A 19159-nucleotide genomic window follows, 5' to 3' on the forward strand; every position below is an offset into this window, starting at 1 on the left:
TGTTAGTACTTGTCTATCAAAAATATTCAAGTTGTTTTCCTTACTTGAAATGTCCTGAAAGCCTTTTTAGTTCTTTCATCCCAGGGCAATATCTTTTTAATTATACCATTCACTCACTCATGAAAAGCCTAGTGACATCTATTGGATTATTTAATTCTTCAGCATTTGCCTTCTGAGATGAATTTCATGTTCATTGTGGACAGGGACTATAATGGAACTTGTTTATATTTCACTTTGGCACCTAAACAATGTATTCTTATTACTGTTATATTAAATATCTATCTTCACAACTAAGTGTCTTGAGGCAATGAGTTTCCTACCTGTATACAGTAGAATACCCGTCTTAACTACTTTTGTGTTCATTTATTCTACAGGAAGGGGTGGGGCTGGAGGTTGAATTAATCACCAGTGTCCAATAATTTAATTAATCATCCCTATAAAATGAAGCTTCCATAAAAATCTTCACTGAAGGAGTTCAGAGAGCTTCTGGGTTGGTTAACATGCTGGGAGGGTGACATTCTCAGAGAATGCGTGAAAGCTCAGTGCCACTTCTACATACCTTTCCTTAGGCGTCTTTTCTATCTGGCTGTTCCTGAGTTGTTTCCTTTTATGATAAACTGATAATTCAGTATATAAAATGTTTTCCTGAGTTCTGTGAGGATTCTAACAAGTTATTAAACCCAAGGAGTGCGTTATGGAACCTTTAATTTATAGCCACTCAGTTGGAAGCATAGGTGACAACCTGGACTTGTGATTGATGTCTAAAGTGTGTGTGGGGAGGAACAGTCTTGTGGGATTGAGCCGTTGCACGTGGGATCTGGGCTAACCCCAGGTGGTTAGTGTCAGAGTTGAGTTAAATCATAGGACACCCAGTTGGTGTCCTTAGAGTTGGAGAATTGCTATGTATGAAAAGGCATACACATCAGAAGTGTTGGTGAGTAGAGAGTAGAGAGAAAAAGGAATGTTTTTCTTAGAGTTTCTTTCATCCATATCCTGGCCCCATGATTCTTCATGATCTTAGTAGTTTTCTGATGCCTTTAGAAGATTTTGGTTTCATATTTTGTGTACCTTTTTTAGTTCTTATGGTAGAGTTGGTCCCACTTACATGTGGGACCTTGCCATTACCAAAAGTAGAAACTCCCTTTGTCGATTTATACTTTACAGTTTTCTTCAGCAACTTATGAAGTGTCTAAATATTTGGTTGTTCAAATGCCTTTTCTTAATTCTTCAGTCAGGAAATGTTTAACGGATATTTATTATATGTAAGCTACTGTGTTCTATACTTAACAGAAATGCAAAGATGCATCTGACACCCATTCTACCTTCATGAAACTTAGCCTAATAGGGTAGAAGAGGCATGCATAAACATGTAGGATTAAAAAAAAAATACCTTTAAGTGTGTAAGAGAGATACATAGGTCAAGTGCTGCACTGACTTAGAGATATTCTTTCTATTTCAAAGGATGAGGTTAGGCTTTGTAGAAAAGAAGAAACTACGAGCTGGGTTTTTGTCTTCACACTGAATCCTGCTTTGCGTAAAAACAAGTATCAGTCATTCCTTCTGGTCAGCGATTTTTAAGCATGTGCAGCGATGTATATGGTGACTATATTACCATACATTGAAAAAATTCAAGATAAAATGCAATAAAAATTGATTTTTGAAGACCCAGATTGAATTTTCTTTTTAACGGAACAATTGTATGACTCAATGTTTTTCAACTTTGGTATGTTAACCAGTTTAGTTTTCTTTTATATGCTATTTTAAGAGATTTTAAATAAACTTTTATTGAGGTCTAATTTTTATGCAATTAGATCCACCCAAACATAGATGCCCATGAAACACCACCACAGTCCAGATAAGGAATGTTTTCACTACTGCCACAACCACTCCCACATTTCCTCTGTTCCCTTCTCAGTCAATTCTCTGGCCCCAGTCAACTATTAATTTGCCTTTTGTCACCAATTAATCTTTTCTAGAATTTTATATAAATGGAAGCATACTACATATTTTATATCTGGTTCTTTTTGCTCAGAATATTTTTGAGATACATTCATCATGTTGGGGTATATATCCATAATTGTATTACATGGCTGTCACAATTTATCATTTACATAGGTTTGTTTTAAAACTTGTCAGAAATACTTAGCTACTAATTTATTTTTTGTGTGTATTGGTTGCGTACCTTTGGAATTGAAAAACATTAATGTCTTTAAATTTATAATGCTATAAAAAAATTGATTTTGAAGACATAAACCTCTCATTGCCTACATAATTGTGCCAGTAGAGTATGCTGCTGTAATACAGGTGCTTGTATCATAACATTTGACTTCCTAGTTGTACAAATATGTTCTTATAGACTTCCTTCAAATGCTAAGTTTAAGAATGCTGACTGGGGAGGTGGGGGGGGGCCTGGTTAGTACTTGGATGGAATACCAGGTACTGTAGGTGTTAAAGAGAAAAAGAATACTGATGATGGGATAATTTTAGATCTAGTGGTAGCTGAGACTATGAATGTAATTTAAAAACAAAATTACTTTGTAGTTTTTAGTTATTGTCTGTACAACTAAAAAGTCTGAGTTTTAGCTTTTCAAATTTAGTATTTCAAATTTTAATATTTATTGACATAAAAATTTCCATGTAATTTAATATGTATATTTCACGCTTTGCAAATAATGGCTGTGTTACCATTTATTACTACAGCTCATGATAGGTATTCTTTGAAAAGGCAGTAATATTTTCCTTTGGACCTGGATTTCTTTCCAAATATCAATTTAACAACTCATTATATTATGTTCTTTGATAAAGAATGGGTTTTTATATTTTTTTATAACTAAAATTTTCCTGCTGTGGGGTTTGTTTTTTTAAAGCATACCAAATTTGTTTGTAAAATTTCTTATGGAAACTAGTTACTTTATATCATCTAGTATCCTCTTGGTATTTAATCCCTAAAATATTGATCTGAATTTTAGTAGATATCCCTTTTGTCATTTTTATGTAAAAGATATGTAAAATTTTCTAATAGAGCTCAGTTTTTAAGAGCATAGGCTCAAGATTTAATGACCTGAGTTTGAATTCCTACTCTATCACTTCTTAGCTGTGAAGTTCTGGACAAGTAATTTCATCTCCTTAAAATCAGTTGCTCATCTGTAAAATGGAGATGATAGTCATTCTTGTACAGGTTTAGTAGATAATCTACGGAGTTCTTAACGCAATGACTGGACTAAATACATTCTTGCTGAATTAATCAATGAATGCCTGTTCTCTGTTGTAGATAACCTGCAACCATTTTTGTATAAATTTGGTATTAGTGTTATTTGGGATTCTGCTCTAAGTTCTCGGTAACTGAGATAGTTACTTCCTGACCATGGCCATAACTTAGTGAATACTGTTAGGTAGTGACTACACGATAGATTAATGATAAAAGGCATTCTTGAGATTGTGTACCATTATATTTTTGTTAGTGCAGATTTGAATGCTACTCAAGGTTATTGGATATATTGGGCAGGGAGGAGGACCTAGTAGGATTTTAGGTCTATATGAATATTCTACATTCCTTTTATTTATTTATTTTTTTAATGCACCATTCAGTCCCTGAACCACAGCTACTTGACACTGAAGATTGTGACCTCAATGTAGTAAGATTATGTTTTCAAGTTTTCCTCTATGATGAACATGGTAATTTGACAACTACTCTACCACCCGTTGTTTCTAACCCAATTTATGACAATCGTAAGTACTTTATTTGCTTGTATTTGTAGCCTTAGCTTGATTTTTTATAGTTTAATTTTTTAAGTATTTTGGTAATTAGAAAACCAGTATATCATAGGAAAGATTCAAACATTCCTGAAGTAAATAACAAGAGTTATTTTCCTTCAGTAAATCTCCTCTAATGTGATTCTCCAAAGATAATCACTGTCCTCAGATACATTTTCACCAGTTTCTTCTTCATAAATATACAAACACATCATCATCATCATTCACACAATATATTTTTGGCAACTTTAAAAAAATCATCACTGATCTTTTTTTAAACTTTTTTTTCCTCTTAGCAGTGTATCTTGAATCCTTATATACCTTATTCTTTTCAGTAGCTGCATATTTCCTTACACAGCTATATCATAACTTTATTAAATAATTACCCCATTACAAGTCATTGTTTGTTTCCTTCTCAACTTTTTTTTTTTGCTCTATCAAATTGTACTGCAGTAAATATCTTGTATGTGCATATCTTGTGCAAATAGATCCCTAGCAGAAGTAGAAATTTTGGCAAGTGCTAGATCAAAGGATACAGAATGTTATGGTTTTAAAAAATTATGAAATTGCCTTTATATCGTGTGTCTACTCTTATGTATGATCACCAATGACATATGAATATACTTGTTTTGCATATAAAAGGATAGTGGGGCATAGGGCTCTAAAGATAGATTAGAGTATTCTTATCATAGAGAGCTTTGAATGCCAGGGAGAATTACTGGAATAATATTGGCCAGATAATAAGAATGAAAACTGCATTATTTAGGAAGATTAATCTGATAACGTTGAGTAGGATGGATTTGAAAAATCCGAATTTAGAAGCAGGAAGATTTAATGAGAGGACATGCCATTGCCTAGAAATGAAGTCGTAAGGCTTTGTAAAAACAGGTTGGGCAATGAAGTGTTAGAGAGGAAAGGGACAGATGTGAATGATTAATGTGTTTAGCATCCTTAATTCATACATTAAAGTTTTTATCTATTCTATAAATTGTTTTCCTAAAATTCTCTCCATCAAAAAGGAATAAAATACGTTACTAAGGTAGCAACCCATTAAAATATTTTTTATGTTTAGGTGCTCCTAATACTGCAGAATTAAGGATTTGTCGTGTAAACAAGAACTGTGGAAGTGTCAGAGGAGGAGATGAAATATTTCTACTCTGTGACAAAGTTCAGAAAGGTATTTATTTTTTTGTTTGTTTCATTGAATTCAGCATGTATTTTAGATCAATAGATACATTTTACTTTTTTTTTCCGTTCTTGTTTCTTTGATTTCATATTCACTAGATGATATAGAAGTTCGGTTTGCATTGAATGACTGGGAAGCAAAAGGTATCTTTTCACAAGCTGATGTGCACCGTCAAGTAGCCATTGTTTTCAAGACACCACCATACTGCAAAGCTATAACAGAACCAGTAACAGTAAAAATGCAATTGCGGAGACCGTCTGACCAGGAAGTTAGTGAATCTATGGATTTTAGATATCTGCCGGATGAAAAAGGTACTTCTTGGTGGTAATTTTTGATAATATTTCCTAACGTCAGTTCTGCTAATAACATTTTCTTGTAAGATAAAATACAGTTATGTTTTTTTCATAATTTGTTTCTTTTTCTGAAAGTTTTTAGTTGATTTTTGACTAATTTGTTTGCATCTCTGGATGCATCTGGAATAATTTCAAAGCTTCTAAACTGTTTATCAAAATTTGTTTCATATTTTGAGGGGTTTTTTTGGTCTTTATTGTGCCCTTTTTATAGATGGCAAACTTGCCAATCAGAGAGTGGTCTCCTTTTCTGCCCTTACTGCCTTAGTTGATGTTGTTGACTTATAGGTGTTAAAAGAAGGCGAGAGGAATATCAAACTTTTTTAACTAAGAGAAAATATTCTTAACTACTAACTTAGGACACACTCTGTAACACTTATTAAATCCATATTATATACATTTATTTAAAGCATTTTCTATATAGAAATAAAATATCTACTTATTAAAGGAGAAGAAGCATAATCCTATGGTGATTTACATGCTTTCCTGGTTTCTTTCTAACCAGATGCTTATGGCAACAAAGCAAAGAAACAAAAAACAACTCTACTTTTCCAGAAACTATGGCAGGATTGTGGTAAGAATATTTTGAATTGATTTGTATTTAAATAGATTTGGGTTTTTTTTGTTTATTCAGTTTTTCAAATTTTAACTGATGTTATTTTTCACATTATATTTAATAATGGAAAAACTTTTATCACAGCAGTTAATTTTCCTGAAAGAACTAGACCTGGTCCCTTAGGATCAACTGGAGAAGGAAGGTTCATCAAAAAAGGTATTTTATTCCCTATAGAGTATTCCTTGTGATCTGAAAAACCAGTGCTTGCCACGGTACATTGGAATCCATGCTTGGGAATAAACTGTTTCTCTGATGTTTTTTACTCCTACACATTTTTTCATCCTTTGAATATTGAATGACTGGATCTCAATTTCCAAAAGTCCTGTTGAGAATGGAGGGTTTGGGGGTTTATTGTTTGAGAAATCACATTTTGTTCATATGGTGATAATTTTACTAATTATAGTATGTCATGAAAGAAACAGTTTAGATCTGGCCAGTAGTCTGTCTTTATAAATAAAGTTTTTACTGGAATATATCCGTGTTCATTTGATTAGATACTGCCTATGGTTGCTTTTTTTGCACCACAGCAGCAGTTGAGTAGTTCCGATAGAGGCTATATAGCCCACATACAGCCTAATATATTTACTATCTGGCCCTTTATAGAAAAAAAGTTGCCAACTTCTGGTTGAGATTATTTAACCAGAGTTAATTAGAAGTCTTTTCCCCTTACATTCTTAAATCAGTGCTTTTTCCTGGTTGTATATATATAGCTAGCAGTCATATAATGTGTAAATAAACACAGAATCTTTAATTTTTTTTTCTGACTGGGAATTTGTAGTACCTACCTTAGTGTTATATCTTAATATATCTTAGGAAGTTAAATGGATTTTTCAATGATTGAAAAACAACCTTAATGAATGTTAACTGAAACCTTTAATTTTTTCCTAAAAGTGAAAAATATGAAGTGATTTTTGCCTATTTAGAGTCTCATTAACTTAAATTCTGCTATTTATCTTTCACTTTTAAAAATACCTTTATAGGGCCTCAGAAGCTAGATTTTTCATATTTAACTGGAATGAAATTATCTATGTTAAAATAACTTACCAAAATTATTTTATAGGTATTTGTAAAACAGTGGGTATCACAGAATTCCATTTGGGGCTCATGTAATAATTTTAGTGCTACTTAACATTTTAATTTGAAATGTTACATCAGTTTCCTTGAAACATTTATTAGTGTGTTTATGCAGTTTTTAGAATTAGTACTTTTTATAATTTTATTTCAGTTTTATAATAATGCATTTTCTCCCCCACAGAATCAAACTTGTTTTCTCCTGGTGCAGTTTTAACAGAAATGTCTGGGCCTTCAGGAGTTTCAAGTCAAGCAGAACCCTACTATTCCTCCTCTGTGTCCGGCTCAGGTACATTGTCCCATCATGCTCCAGCCATATCCTTGGGGATACCTCAGACTTCGTCAAGCTGGTCCTCGGCAGCCCACTCCACCTCATGCTCAGCCAGTGCAGATCCACTGAACAGTTTCTCAACAGGGACATTTTCCTCTAATTCACAGGGTATCCCATTTCTGGCAATGCGTGTCAGGAATGATTTGGATGCTTCTAATGCTTGCATTTTTAACAATACTAATGACATAGGCAGAATAGAAGCGTCTTCCATGTCACCAGCTGCCTTATATGGTATTTCTGATGCCAATATGCTGCCTAATTGCCCTGTGAATATGCTATCCAGTAATGATAGCATGAGGGACAGCAATAATTCGAGACTTATGAGTGTGGATCTTGAAAACCCCTCATGTAATTCAATGTTAGACCCAACAGACTTCAGACAGCTCCATCAAATGTCCTCTTCCAGTATGGCAGCAGGCGCCAGTTCCAGTACTACTGCTTTCAGTTCACAATCAAATGCATTTGAGGGATCTGACTTCATTTGTGCAGATAATGGCATGATGAATGAGTCAGGACCGTCAGACAGTACTAGTCCCAACAGTCATGGTTTTGTTCAAAGTAGTCAGTATTCAGGTATTGACACTATGCAGAATGAGCAATGGAACGACTTTGAATTTCAAGTTAACTTGTAAGATGTAAATGGTGATTCAAGATTTAAATCCTTTTGAGATGTTTGTAACCATTTATTACCTATATAGATAGTGCATTTTATATTTCTCTGAGAATTTACATAGGTTTTTTTGAGGGGGGCGGGGGGGCGGGGTAGTTGACGGGTGATAGTCCAAAAACTATCTGGGAGAACTGTAAAACCTTGAATATGTAGTGGATTTCTCTACCAGGAAGTCTTGGCTCTGGAGCTCCTCATTTAGCTGGCAGAGAATTGGTCAGGATATAATAAATGACAAATGCTCAGAGCTGAAGCCACCACTGAGAGGGATGAACTCATATCCCAACTTCCAAAAGGGCTGGAAAAAGTCCAGTATTTACAGAAGACATCTGCTTCAAAAGTAGATAAATGCACACAAACTGAACTTCTGGGCTATGATAACCTGTGGGATTCTACATGCACCAATTTAACCTCGTATGTATTTCAGCCTAGGTTAAATCATCGTTTGACCATAGGAGTGCATAATGAATCTGTGACATGTTAAATATTGAAATAATCAATTTTTCCATTGGAGAAAAAAACAACTTTGAATATGTAGAATACAAAGTTGGAAACTGTCAGAAAAGGATAATTCCAAAATAGAAATTTAAAAGAGTTTTACAGTTTTTTCCTTTGAAACATGGGGCCAGACTCTGTATGCGGTGGGGATACTGTCTTTAGATTCCCACACATTTCCCAGAACAGTGAACAGAACAGTAGAGCACAGCTCTAGTTTTTACAATTATGCTTTTTTATATTTCTTTTGTAATGTATTAATGTATTCTTAAATGAATTAACTGATATTTGCTATTAAGCAAATTTAAGGTGAAACCTGTAATGGCTATGTCATTGGAAAAATAAATTCCTTATTATTTTTGAGACCCATGGCCAAGGTGACCCCTAAGGGGTTTTCTGAGGCTTCCTGGAGTTTCTTAGATTTATATGTAAATCAGAATTTCTTTAAAATGCTAAATGAAACAATATGCTTCAAGGTATGGGATGTTCTCTATATTTTGGGCTATTTAAAACCATACCTTTAAAATTGCTTACAATTTTTAGTTCATGCTCATGTTTTTAAGGGGAAGAAGTTTCCTTGGACCACTCCTCTTTCTTCAGTGTCCTCAATCACGGTGCGCTCATCCAATTCCATGCAGTCAGCTGAAATTTTACCCCTAGCTTAGAACTGTCCCCAAACCCCAGATATGGAGTTTACACATGCATGTAAACCTGCCTATTTGACATCTCTACCTAGAAATCTAATTAAAGCTCATACTCAATGCATGATTGATCTTCTATCCCAAAGTGGCTTCTTTTCAGTCTTCCCCCAACTCAGTAAATGGCAATGCCATGCTTCTAGTTGCTGAGGTTCAAAACCATAGAGTCATCCTCTATTCTTTTCTTTCTTTTATCTCAGATAAAATGCATCAGCAAACCTGATAGACCCTACTTTCAAAAGATATCCAAAGTCGACCACCTCTTTTAACCACTACTATTAGCATCCTATTCCAAGCCACCAGCAACTCTTGCCTGGATTGAAGCAATAGCCTCCAAAAAACGCTCTTTATATCCTTATGCTCCTCCAATCTGTTCTCCCTAAGGTAGCCAGGTGATTATTTTTAAGGCAAGTCAAATAATATTCATCTGCTTAGAATCATTCAGTGCTCCCTGTCTCACTCAGAGTAAAGCCCAAATTCCTTAAAATTAGCAGGTCCTCACTCCCGCTCCTACCTCATCTACTACCATTTTCCCCTCTTCATTCAGCTCCAGGTACTCTGGCCTGTGCTTCACTTCAAAAACACTCTGCTGCCTCAGAGTCTTTGTACTTGGTGTTTTCTCTACTTGGAATGTTTTTCTCTCAGATATATACATAGCCCACTCCTTACATCCTCAGTCACACTCAACTGTTACCTGATCAAGGCATTTCTTGACTATATATATATAAAAATAATCACTCCATGCCCTCCCTCCTTTATATTTGTCCATAGTACTTATCTCAGCATTCATTTGTTCACTATTTGTTTTTCTACACTGGAATATAAGCTCCATGAGGGCAGAAATATTTGTTTTGTTCGTTGCATCCCTAGATTGTAGAACCGTGTCTGTCTCATATAAGCACTTAGTAAATATTTATTGAGCATTCAAAGTACTACTGATACGCCTTTGTTTTTTGAAAGAAAAAATAGCTTTAATTATTAGATGTTTATGATTTTTATAGTTCTGTTTAATGTGACATTGGGTTTATATCAGAATAATGTACATTCAGGGTAAGCACTAATAATAGTAATCCAAACTGTTTGAAAGCAGAGTAATCCTCGTAGCAAAATGATGGTAGAATTTGGGCAAAACTTAATTGTGATGGGATTGTCATGATGCTAAGTAATTTATTAAAGACCTAGTTTATTTTACAGCTAGATTTAGTAGAATTTACTAGGGAGCAAGAAAAACTTGAAGGCATAGTTTCTTGTTCAAAATATAAACCCAAGGGAAGGGGGAGGTAGATGGGGTATAAGGGGTCAAATATGTGGTGACAGAAATAAATCTATGGGTGATGAACACACAATGCCATATATATATTTTACTGTTGAATTGTGTACCTGAAACACTGGCTTTCATTAACCAATGTCACCATAATACAAATTTTTACAACCCGAGTTTCAGAGGAAGGAGCTTTTAGGGAAGTCACTTTTAAATATATATATTGAATTTTTTAATATTTAATTGATATCACAAAATTCACTTGTTTAAAATATTTTCTAACTTTTGTTAACTTCTTATTTTGAAAAGTAAAAATGTATGGTTAAATTATTAAAAAATACATAAACCCAAGATATTTCTAGATAGCAGTTGATAATTGGTACATTTTTTAAAAAGAATACAGAATCCTATAATTTTTATCAGTTTAAACACTTAGAAAATCTAAACGAATTTTTTTAAAATTAATAATCAGTTGGCTTGTTTTTTCTGTGTAAGCCGAATTAAGGTACTGCTACATCTGTTAAGAGTATTTCCAATGGATTTTTCATTTTTCAGGTGCTATTTACTGATCATAGAATTTATTTTATAATTTAAAATGATTTTGTCAACCTGCTTCTCTTCTGTCTCTAAATATGTTTCACTTTCACCTGTCCTTATAACACCCTACTCTTAGTTTCTGAGGAAAAGGTGACCTTATGATTTGTTCCCTGGATTCCCCTTTCCTTTCTCTTTCATCTTGTTTCTGTATCAGCATTTAGTGCCTCTTTTTTTTTTTTTTCCATAAACATGGTAGTGTCTTCTTTAGCTTAAAAAGAAAGGAAAACACCTCCCCTTTCATCCTCATATTCCTTCTCTTCACATGCAGACTTATGAAGTGCTTTCAGTGTCCATTTCCTCACTTCCCAGTCATTCTTTACCAGAGCTTCTCTCTCTTTACTTCCTACTACTTCCTTATGATATTCTGGTAAAAGTGACCAGAGACACCCTCTCTTGTCAAATCTTAGTATCTTTTTATTAGTCCTCACCCTGCTTGACCTGTCTGTAATCTTCTATCCCGTTGACCACCCTCCTTGAAGACTCCTCCAGGGCTTCTGTGATAGACAACATTCATCGCTCAGGTTGATTTTTCACCCAGTCCCAACCCCAGCTCTCAGTTGGTGCTATTTTTTCCCCTGGATGACCTTATCGGTGCCCACAGCTTCAGCTTTCTCTCATAATATCTGATTGCCTTTATAAATGGCTCCTCCTTTTATATGCTCTTATATTAATGGCATTACCATTTACCCTGCCACCCAAAAATATTTAAAAGAAACCTCACAGTCATACTTAGTCTCAGGTCCTTTTGAGTCTGCCTCCTAAAAATCTCTTGCATTAGTCCCTCCTTCATTCCTGCTGCATTCTTAGTATAGGCCTTGGTTCTTTTTCCCTCAATAAGAATGTCTTTTCCATATGCTCCAATTAAAAATAATACCCCATTCCCCCTTATACTCTATTACATAATTAGCATTCCTTGAAAAAACTTTCTCAGGACTCTGGGCCTTCATGCCTTCAACTCTACCTCTCTCTCCTACAACCACAACACATACATAGCCTTATAGACTGGGCTTCTCCATGAAACCTGATCCTGCCTCCCTAGTTGAGGTACAGCTTTGTACATGCACCTATTGCAGAACTTCTCTCAATAAATTAGTCATTTAAGGTTTTTCTTGTTCATCTTTAAGACTCCGTCCCTTAACACAATCCCTGGCATAGTTGGCGCTAAATAAATGGTAGCTATTATTAGAGAGTCCAGGGTGAAATTGGCACTTGATTATACAAATATGGACAAGGATATGGTTCTTAAAGGGAAAGGCAATTCTTAACCTGGCAGGAAAAGTAGTGATGTCAAGACTATCAAGCTTGTAAAATACTTTACCCTGTGCCTCCTGTAGTGTCAGCTATATTACATAGAAATTTTACAGTCACTAGGATCATTTCACATGTCTGACCTTGCTGCTTCTCTCTACTATATGTGGCAGGTTTAATCTCAGTTCTCTTTCAACACCTCACCCTTAAACAGACACTGGAGTATTCATATGGTCTAATTTTAAGTGTACAGCCTGATGAATTCTTACATATGTAAACAATCATTCCCAGCACCCTCGAAGTTTCCTTTATGCCCATCGCCAACGTACCTGCTCCCCAAAAATCCCTATTTTGATTTCCTATCATCAGAACTTACTATCTTAATAGCTTCTTAAATTGTAATTGGTCTTCCCTAACTCAAAGCCTAAGTGAACAGCAACAATTGGGTTGTCGATTTCTAACCTAATACTTCAGAAAACTAATTATACTGTCCATTTTAAGAAGGACTTGGAATTGATGATCCAGGCTGCCTAGTAGCACCAAATAATTTGTTATACCATAAATTGATTTGTTGAGGGATTAAAGAAATTATATGAGATGTTAAATAGCATGAAGAAATGGAAAGGATAGGGAATTTTTAGTCAGAACATCTGGGTTTGAATTTTCTGCTCTGCCACTTAGAAATTAGTTGTGTGATATTTTAGCAGATCACACCTTGTGTGGGCCTCTTTTCAGATATAAAATGCAGATAATACTCAGCCTACCTACCTCACAAGGTATGTGTCAAATAATGCATAAGAATAAACACTGTAAATTGTATAGTTCTAATCAAATACTGTTAATAAACCAACATGTGTATATGTTCTGTCACCTTGATTAATCTCTAATTCAAACATTACTAGTTGTCTAATACACGGCAGTGAGAGAAATCAATATAGATTAGATTCTTTAGTAAGAATCCTGAGATAGGTTTTTCTTTAGAGTTGCTAGCTAGTGCCCAAATCTGGAGGACCTTCATTTGGCCTTATTTTTTCCTGAACCTTTTCCAATCGCATAGCTAGGTCAAATTAATGCCTTCCACTTCTGAAATTCTGTGACTCAGTTTCTTAGGCAAAATTGATTATGAATCAGGAGTATTATGACTATCTTCCTAAAGAGGGATCTAATAGCTAATGAAGTTGCCACTGGAATATTTCTTATCTAGTTTATTTTCAGAGGTTGAGTATGAAAGGGGAAAAATAAGGAATTTTGTATCATATATAAAATTTCATGCTATTTAACATTATAAGTCCAGGAGTGGGTAGCTCATTAGAAATAAATGTATGAGTTGTTGGTCTCTAATTTTATGCCATTGTTTATCTAAGACTTAGTCAAATTAATATTTTAATACATCTTAGAATTTAGTTAAAGCACAAACATAAGTTGATAGGATCAAATCTCAAAAGTAATTGCATCTATAATTTTTTTCATGCAAACTAAAGCATAGACTCCTCCCCCGCCCCCCAAAAAACCCAACATGTCTCCACTACCTTCATTCTATAGATAAAATTTATTTAAAATTATCTTTTTCTAAATATTTCTGAAAATTGTTTTCTATTCTAAATGCCTATGGCTTCAGGGGAAAAAAATACCACCTGCTAGTAATTATTTATTTAAAGGGGTAGAATTTATCATACTCTAAGATTCTTACCATCTGCTTCCACAATTTCAGTTTAATATTAGACTTTCAAAAACTTAAAGAATTACCAAAAAAATTCTTTAAACACTTCTGTGTGAATAGTAATGTACACTAAATCGTACAAAATGCTGATAACTTCAACAAATTGAGTTTTCAGGGATATCAGCAAGTAAAATAAGTTTTTGATGAAGTAGCAAACATTCATTTTTCCTGTTTTTCTTCTTAAACTTTGTTACCCAATCAAAACATAGCCTTATGTAAAATGTAGTAAGAATTAGACCAAATTGGAATATTTTGGGATCCATTTGTAAAATTCAATCTCAGGAGACTTCATTGATGACACACTTGATTTTATTAGACAATTAGCTGAAAATGTTGGTCACTGGTGCACAGTTCACGTAGCTTAAAAATGAGATGCAAAGGAAAACAAAACAAAGGTTTCAGGTAATGGGCATTCTTAAATGCGTGGTTTAGACCAGATGAATGAACTCTTTAGAAATGATTTGTTTTAAAAGAATGTACTTAAAAATACTGTTGCCTGTGATGAATCCAGATCCCTGTGGAATGGCACTATCATATTTTTTGACTCTTCTATGTATTTTTATATGCTTCTTAGTGACTAACAAATTTGGAGGCACTGAAGAGATTTTTAAAAGTTCTCAGATACTGTTCAGTTATTTAATTGTTAAGTGTGGTATCAAGGTGCAAGTGTTTAAAATGTCAAAATGCCTTTTATTGTACAGAATATTGCCTTTGTAATATCTTTGTATACAATGATTTTTTTCTTGTAATAAATGGAAAAAATTCTAAAACCTTTAGTAAAATTTTGTTGCTATTTGATTTAAAAAATATCAGTGAGATTTTCTTTGTATTTATAGCATCTTCCTTCAGGGAAAGGTAGCTTCGGTTGCTTAGAAACATTAGGCATTATAATGGAACCCCATAGCTGAATATACTTGCATATGTAACTGTCCTTTGAAATGATTATTTCGTAGAGTACTAAAATGTTTTTTTAAAATATTTTTATTTTCTGCCTCCCTGACTTATTTCCTATCTCTCTCCCTTCCTGAGTAAATGAAGACAAAAGTCATTCACTTATTTTGGGCAAGGTACAGGTAGGCTTTGCCACAGGAGGTGAAGGTGGTGGCCCAGTATGGGATTACAATGTCTAGAGTCTAAGGAGAACATGTGAGGGTGATCAGGAGGGGAGTCTCAGTGATCTGGAATAAGGATGCAGCGATAGGCAAATTATTTAAGAGAGAGACTGATCTATTCAGTAAATACATTAAGGCTAATGAGAGTCAGATTTCTCACTGTCAGAGGAAGAAATTACAACTATGTCAATGGAGAGAAAACCAGAATAGGGTTGGAATTAGAAGTACTTGTATAACTCATAGTTTTCAATACACGTAAAGAAATAAATATATAAAGATAAGCATGTGTGCGCATGCACATGCCGCAAGAGGGCTTGAGAAGCAATGCCACAATAGCAGTGAGCATAGCTAATGTCCAGATATTGGTTTTTAAATATCATTTTCCACTAAAAGGAACTAGTTCCTTTTAAATTAAGACCCACTCCAGGGCTGGTGCTGATGAAATACGAGATGAGACTGGAGTGTCTTTTTGTATTAGAAAGTGAGAACATTCTCCAAGAATGATGGAGACAGGTCCAAAGGACACATGAGCCAGCTTGAAGGGGCACCCACTAGCCAAATCAATGTATTTTCAGCTGTTTACTTTCTGCTTGAAATTTTGTATGGCTTTAGGAATAGAAATTTAAGAAATAGAAGTCTTTTAAGTCGGCTAAGGAGGCTCTGAATTCGTGCATTTTGCATATCCATTGAATTCAAAGCTGAGCCAAAAAGAAACATGCAAGAGACTATCTTCCCAAATTATTTAAACCTATTTTGTAGAAAAATTTCCCCAGAAACTGAGAATTTCACACAAAAGTTCTTATGTTTTTATCAAGTTTATTTCTATTATCCCTTTCTCATCTCTGGCATTGAAAATAGTGAAAAAATTATTTGCTATTATTCACATGATGTCATGTCCATTAACCTATTTTCCTGATTCTGAAGTGATAATACATCTTAGTATCTATGTTGAATGTAGAGATGGGAGAGGAGACTGAGTAATTGAATTCTATCCAAGTGCGTCCTAAAATAAGCTCAGCTGAATCAGGGTGATGGAAATTACACTTAAGTCTGAAATTTTAATGAGACTTCTTTCTGAAAGTTTTAATGACTCATCCATTACTTTAGGTTTTGTTTATTTAATGTTTTTCCTCGTCATAGTACCAACTGATGATTAACTTATTAACAAGTGGTAATCATATGAGATCATATGAAATATACTTGGGCTATTTTTTGGTAACATCCTTAACTGTCTCCTTCACATAGTAGGTGCTCAATAATAAGGTTTATTAGAAAGGACTGTAGAGATCAGGAAACTTCAGTTCTAATCTTAAATATGGTAGTAACTAATGATTTTAGATAAATTTAACTTCTTTGGTTTTCATATTTATAAAATGGAGATGATAAATATCCTTCCTACCCGATGAGGATGCTTGAAGTTAGAAAACTTCATTAAAGCACTCTGGAATAATATCAGCTTACCTTCTTTGTTTGGCAATCTTAATTTTTCAAAATCTTATCCCTGGCATTGAAGTTATTGAAGGCACTTGTGTCTCTTATTTAAAAGATTTATGAATGTCTCTCTTACCGTGGTATACCTCAGTTCCTAAGGTTTTGCTTTCCCTCCCTGGGAAATGTGTCGACAATTTTAGATTGTCAAAATAGTAACTTAAAGTCATTAACTTTTGTAACAAATCACACCAAAAGTACTTCTATTGGTAGTAGCTTGCTAGAAGCTTACTGAGAAAAATATTAATGGTGTCAGATTTACATTTGACATCTTATTATAAGATACTGTACTGCATAAATATAGGTATAACTTCTATCAAGATCGTTTTTAAAATTTATAACATGATTTTAAAGTTGGTAATTCTCTTCTAGAGGGAAATTTTGCTAAAAGTATAGCTTCTCAGATTATCAGAGAATGTATTCTGTTTGTGTACCTCTCTAAATGAAAGAATTAAGAGAATGGTTTCATTATTCATAGTTTGGCTTGTGGGGGTTGGAGAGGGAATGGGGAAAATCATAAAACATCCTTAGAACAATTTAACAAAATATACTGTGTATAGATCCTGAGATGTTACAACAAATTTGAAAATAAATAGATCAACATGATCCAAATAGTTTTCAAGACACCATTATGGTGAGCAAACAGCCATAATACAGTGTACACTGAAGAAAGTCCCCATCGTGCCGTGTAAACCCTATTCTTTGTTTCCAAATTTGAGAGCTAGTCATCCAGAGCAGGGGGCCAGTCAACATCTACAGACTAGAAGGAAGAAAACAAGTCATTAAAACATATTACTGTTCTAGGAAGCATTGCTGGTAATGGCATATCGATCTAATAGTTTTAATATACTATAAGAGGAAACTGCATTTGAAGAGAAGAGCCATTAAATAGAACAATTGAACTCTCTAAAACCCATTCTAGGACTTGAGAATTCTTAAGCCTGAGGTCTGTTGCAGAATTCATTGAGTATTTGGTTACTGAACTGGTTATTCATTGTGCCTTTTGACTGATAAGAAACTAGAGTATGTTTACAATTTTTTTAATGTTATTAATGGATAAAGTAGCAAACAAATTCAGGTGGCAACACAAACTTTCCCTCAGAAGTCTCAGCAACTTCTATTCTTCTGATCATTTTCATTTTCCCGTATCTCTACTTTAAGTATTCACCCTGATCTGGTTCCTCTAAAACAAAACCTTGATCTTCAAGTCATAATGAAATTACAGTGCCAGACTATTTTGTGCCACATTCTAGGCCTTAAAAGTATGAAATTTCTCTTCATCTTAACTACCCTAGGGGGCCTAATTTAAGAGAAAGTTTTAAAAATCCACTGTACCCATGTTTTTTGAGTCTTAGAGTTTATAACCTGAACTAATTTTTTTTTAAAAAAATTTTTTGTTTTAAATATCTGAGTCACTTCACATGCCAGATTCAGAAAAATTTTATTAGAAAAGCCTAACTAACCACTGCATACGTGCATGTGCATATATCTTTTATAGATCCCAAGGAAATACTTTGGTTCTTTTTCAGAATATAGGTACATATCAAACACCCATATATATGTTAATGAGTGGTTTCTCAAGTCTGAAAACTAAATATTGCTAATCACAGTCTTGTATGTGTTGAGGGCAGGGGAGGATAGGCATGTTATAGTGTTTAAAATGCTGTACAGGTGATTCCATTGGACAATCAGGGTGAGAAAAATTGGCCTGTGATGTGACTTCTTGACACTTGTAAGCTGTTCTAAGAATTAAGGTAAAGAAGGTGAATGCAGTTGGGATTCTCTTTAACAAAGGGTTGTCTTCATCAAAATGATAGTCTTAACTGAGGAGGGTTCCTGCAACCTTGACTGGCTGAGCTGCATAAAAATCTAATCTGAAAGCACTCAAGAGAACTGTTGGTAAGGTAATAATGCTCCAGTGACCATTTCCTTACCATAGCTGTTTTCACACTAGGAAACTATACCCATTTCTTTTTATGATGGATATTATTCCCAAGTGCAAAATGTTAGCCTCTTCTAAAATTTTCTTTGTTGGAGGCAGGAATTGGGGAGGGACTCTGAATGGATATTCATCAAGGAGCACAACTTGTGTCTGAATACCTACTGATGTTCGAATGAGAAAAAATTTTATGGAGAATTGCCTGAAAGATCCATTCTATCAATTTTTTAATTAAGATTTTAACCTTGTTTAAATTCATATTGTAAGTGGAGAATTTGGACCTTATAGAACTGCTTTTATTAATAACCATTGGCTCATCCCATTTTCTACCCCTGTCCTGAATATACATTTCTGAGTTGGCTGCCTTAAATTCTTTGTAAGACAATTGGTATGAAAATGAACTCTATAGAGTCCAAAGGACATATGAGGGGTCCTTACAACTTCAAATCTTTGCTTGGTTTAAGGGTTTTGATCTCATGCCATATGTAAAGGACAATTAATAAATTAGCTATATATGTGCAAAGATCATAAATGAGACCTTGTATTTTTTTTAAAGAAATAAAAATTCCAAGATAGTCGCTCCCTTCAACATGATGCTACTATGAGATTTTGACTGTTTTCAACACC

The 19159-nt window shown here is 34.2% G+C and overlaps 2 protein-coding genes across 10 annotated transcripts in view; one reads left to right on the forward strand and one right to left on the reverse strand.

The window, feature by feature from the left end:
- The window catches only part of REL (REL proto-oncogene, NF-kB subunit), a 34491-nt gene extending 19728 nt beyond the window's left edge, over nucleotides 1–14763 (forward strand). For 3 of the 4 annotated variants that reach the window (XM_016129643.2, XM_016129642.2, XM_016129640.2), the window contains 6 exons: nucleotides 3589–3729; nucleotides 4826–4930; nucleotides 5038–5250; nucleotides 5795–5863; nucleotides 5990–6061; nucleotides 7161–14763. In XM_016129643.2, coding sequence (XP_015985129.1) covers nucleotides 3589–3729; nucleotides 4826–4930; nucleotides 5038–5250; nucleotides 5795–5863; nucleotides 5990–6061; nucleotides 7161–7939 — 1379 coding nt within the window. In that variant the 3' untranslated portion in view covers nucleotides 7940–14763. The remainder of the gene's footprint in view (nucleotides 1–3588; nucleotides 3730–4825; nucleotides 4931–5037; nucleotides 5251–5794; nucleotides 5864–5989; nucleotides 6062–7160) is intronic. The other variant, XM_016129641.2, reaches the window with a different exon arrangement.
- PUS10 (pseudouridine synthase 10) overlaps nucleotides 1–19159 on the reverse strand; it is an 89270-nt gene that overhangs the window by 16177 nt on the left and 53934 nt on the right. The window contains exon 18 of one of the 6 annotated variants that reach the window (XM_016129646.2): nucleotides 11191–17353. The exons of the other annotated variants lie outside the window; for them this stretch is intronic. Coding sequence (XP_015985132.1) covers nucleotides 17315–17353 — 39 coding nt within the window. The 3' untranslated portion in view covers nucleotides 11191–17314. Of the gene's footprint in view, nucleotides 1–11190; nucleotides 17354–19159 lie in introns of those variants that run through there. 6 annotated transcript variants of the gene reach the window in all.

This window comes from Rousettus aegyptiacus, unplaced genomic scaffold (genome assembly GCF_014176215.1).
Source record: "Rousettus aegyptiacus isolate mRouAeg1 unplaced genomic scaffold, mRouAeg1.p scaffold_m13_p_7, whole genome shotgun sequence".
Classification (NCBI taxonomy): Eukaryota; Metazoa; Chordata; class Mammalia; order Chiroptera; family Pteropodidae; genus Rousettus; species Rousettus aegyptiacus.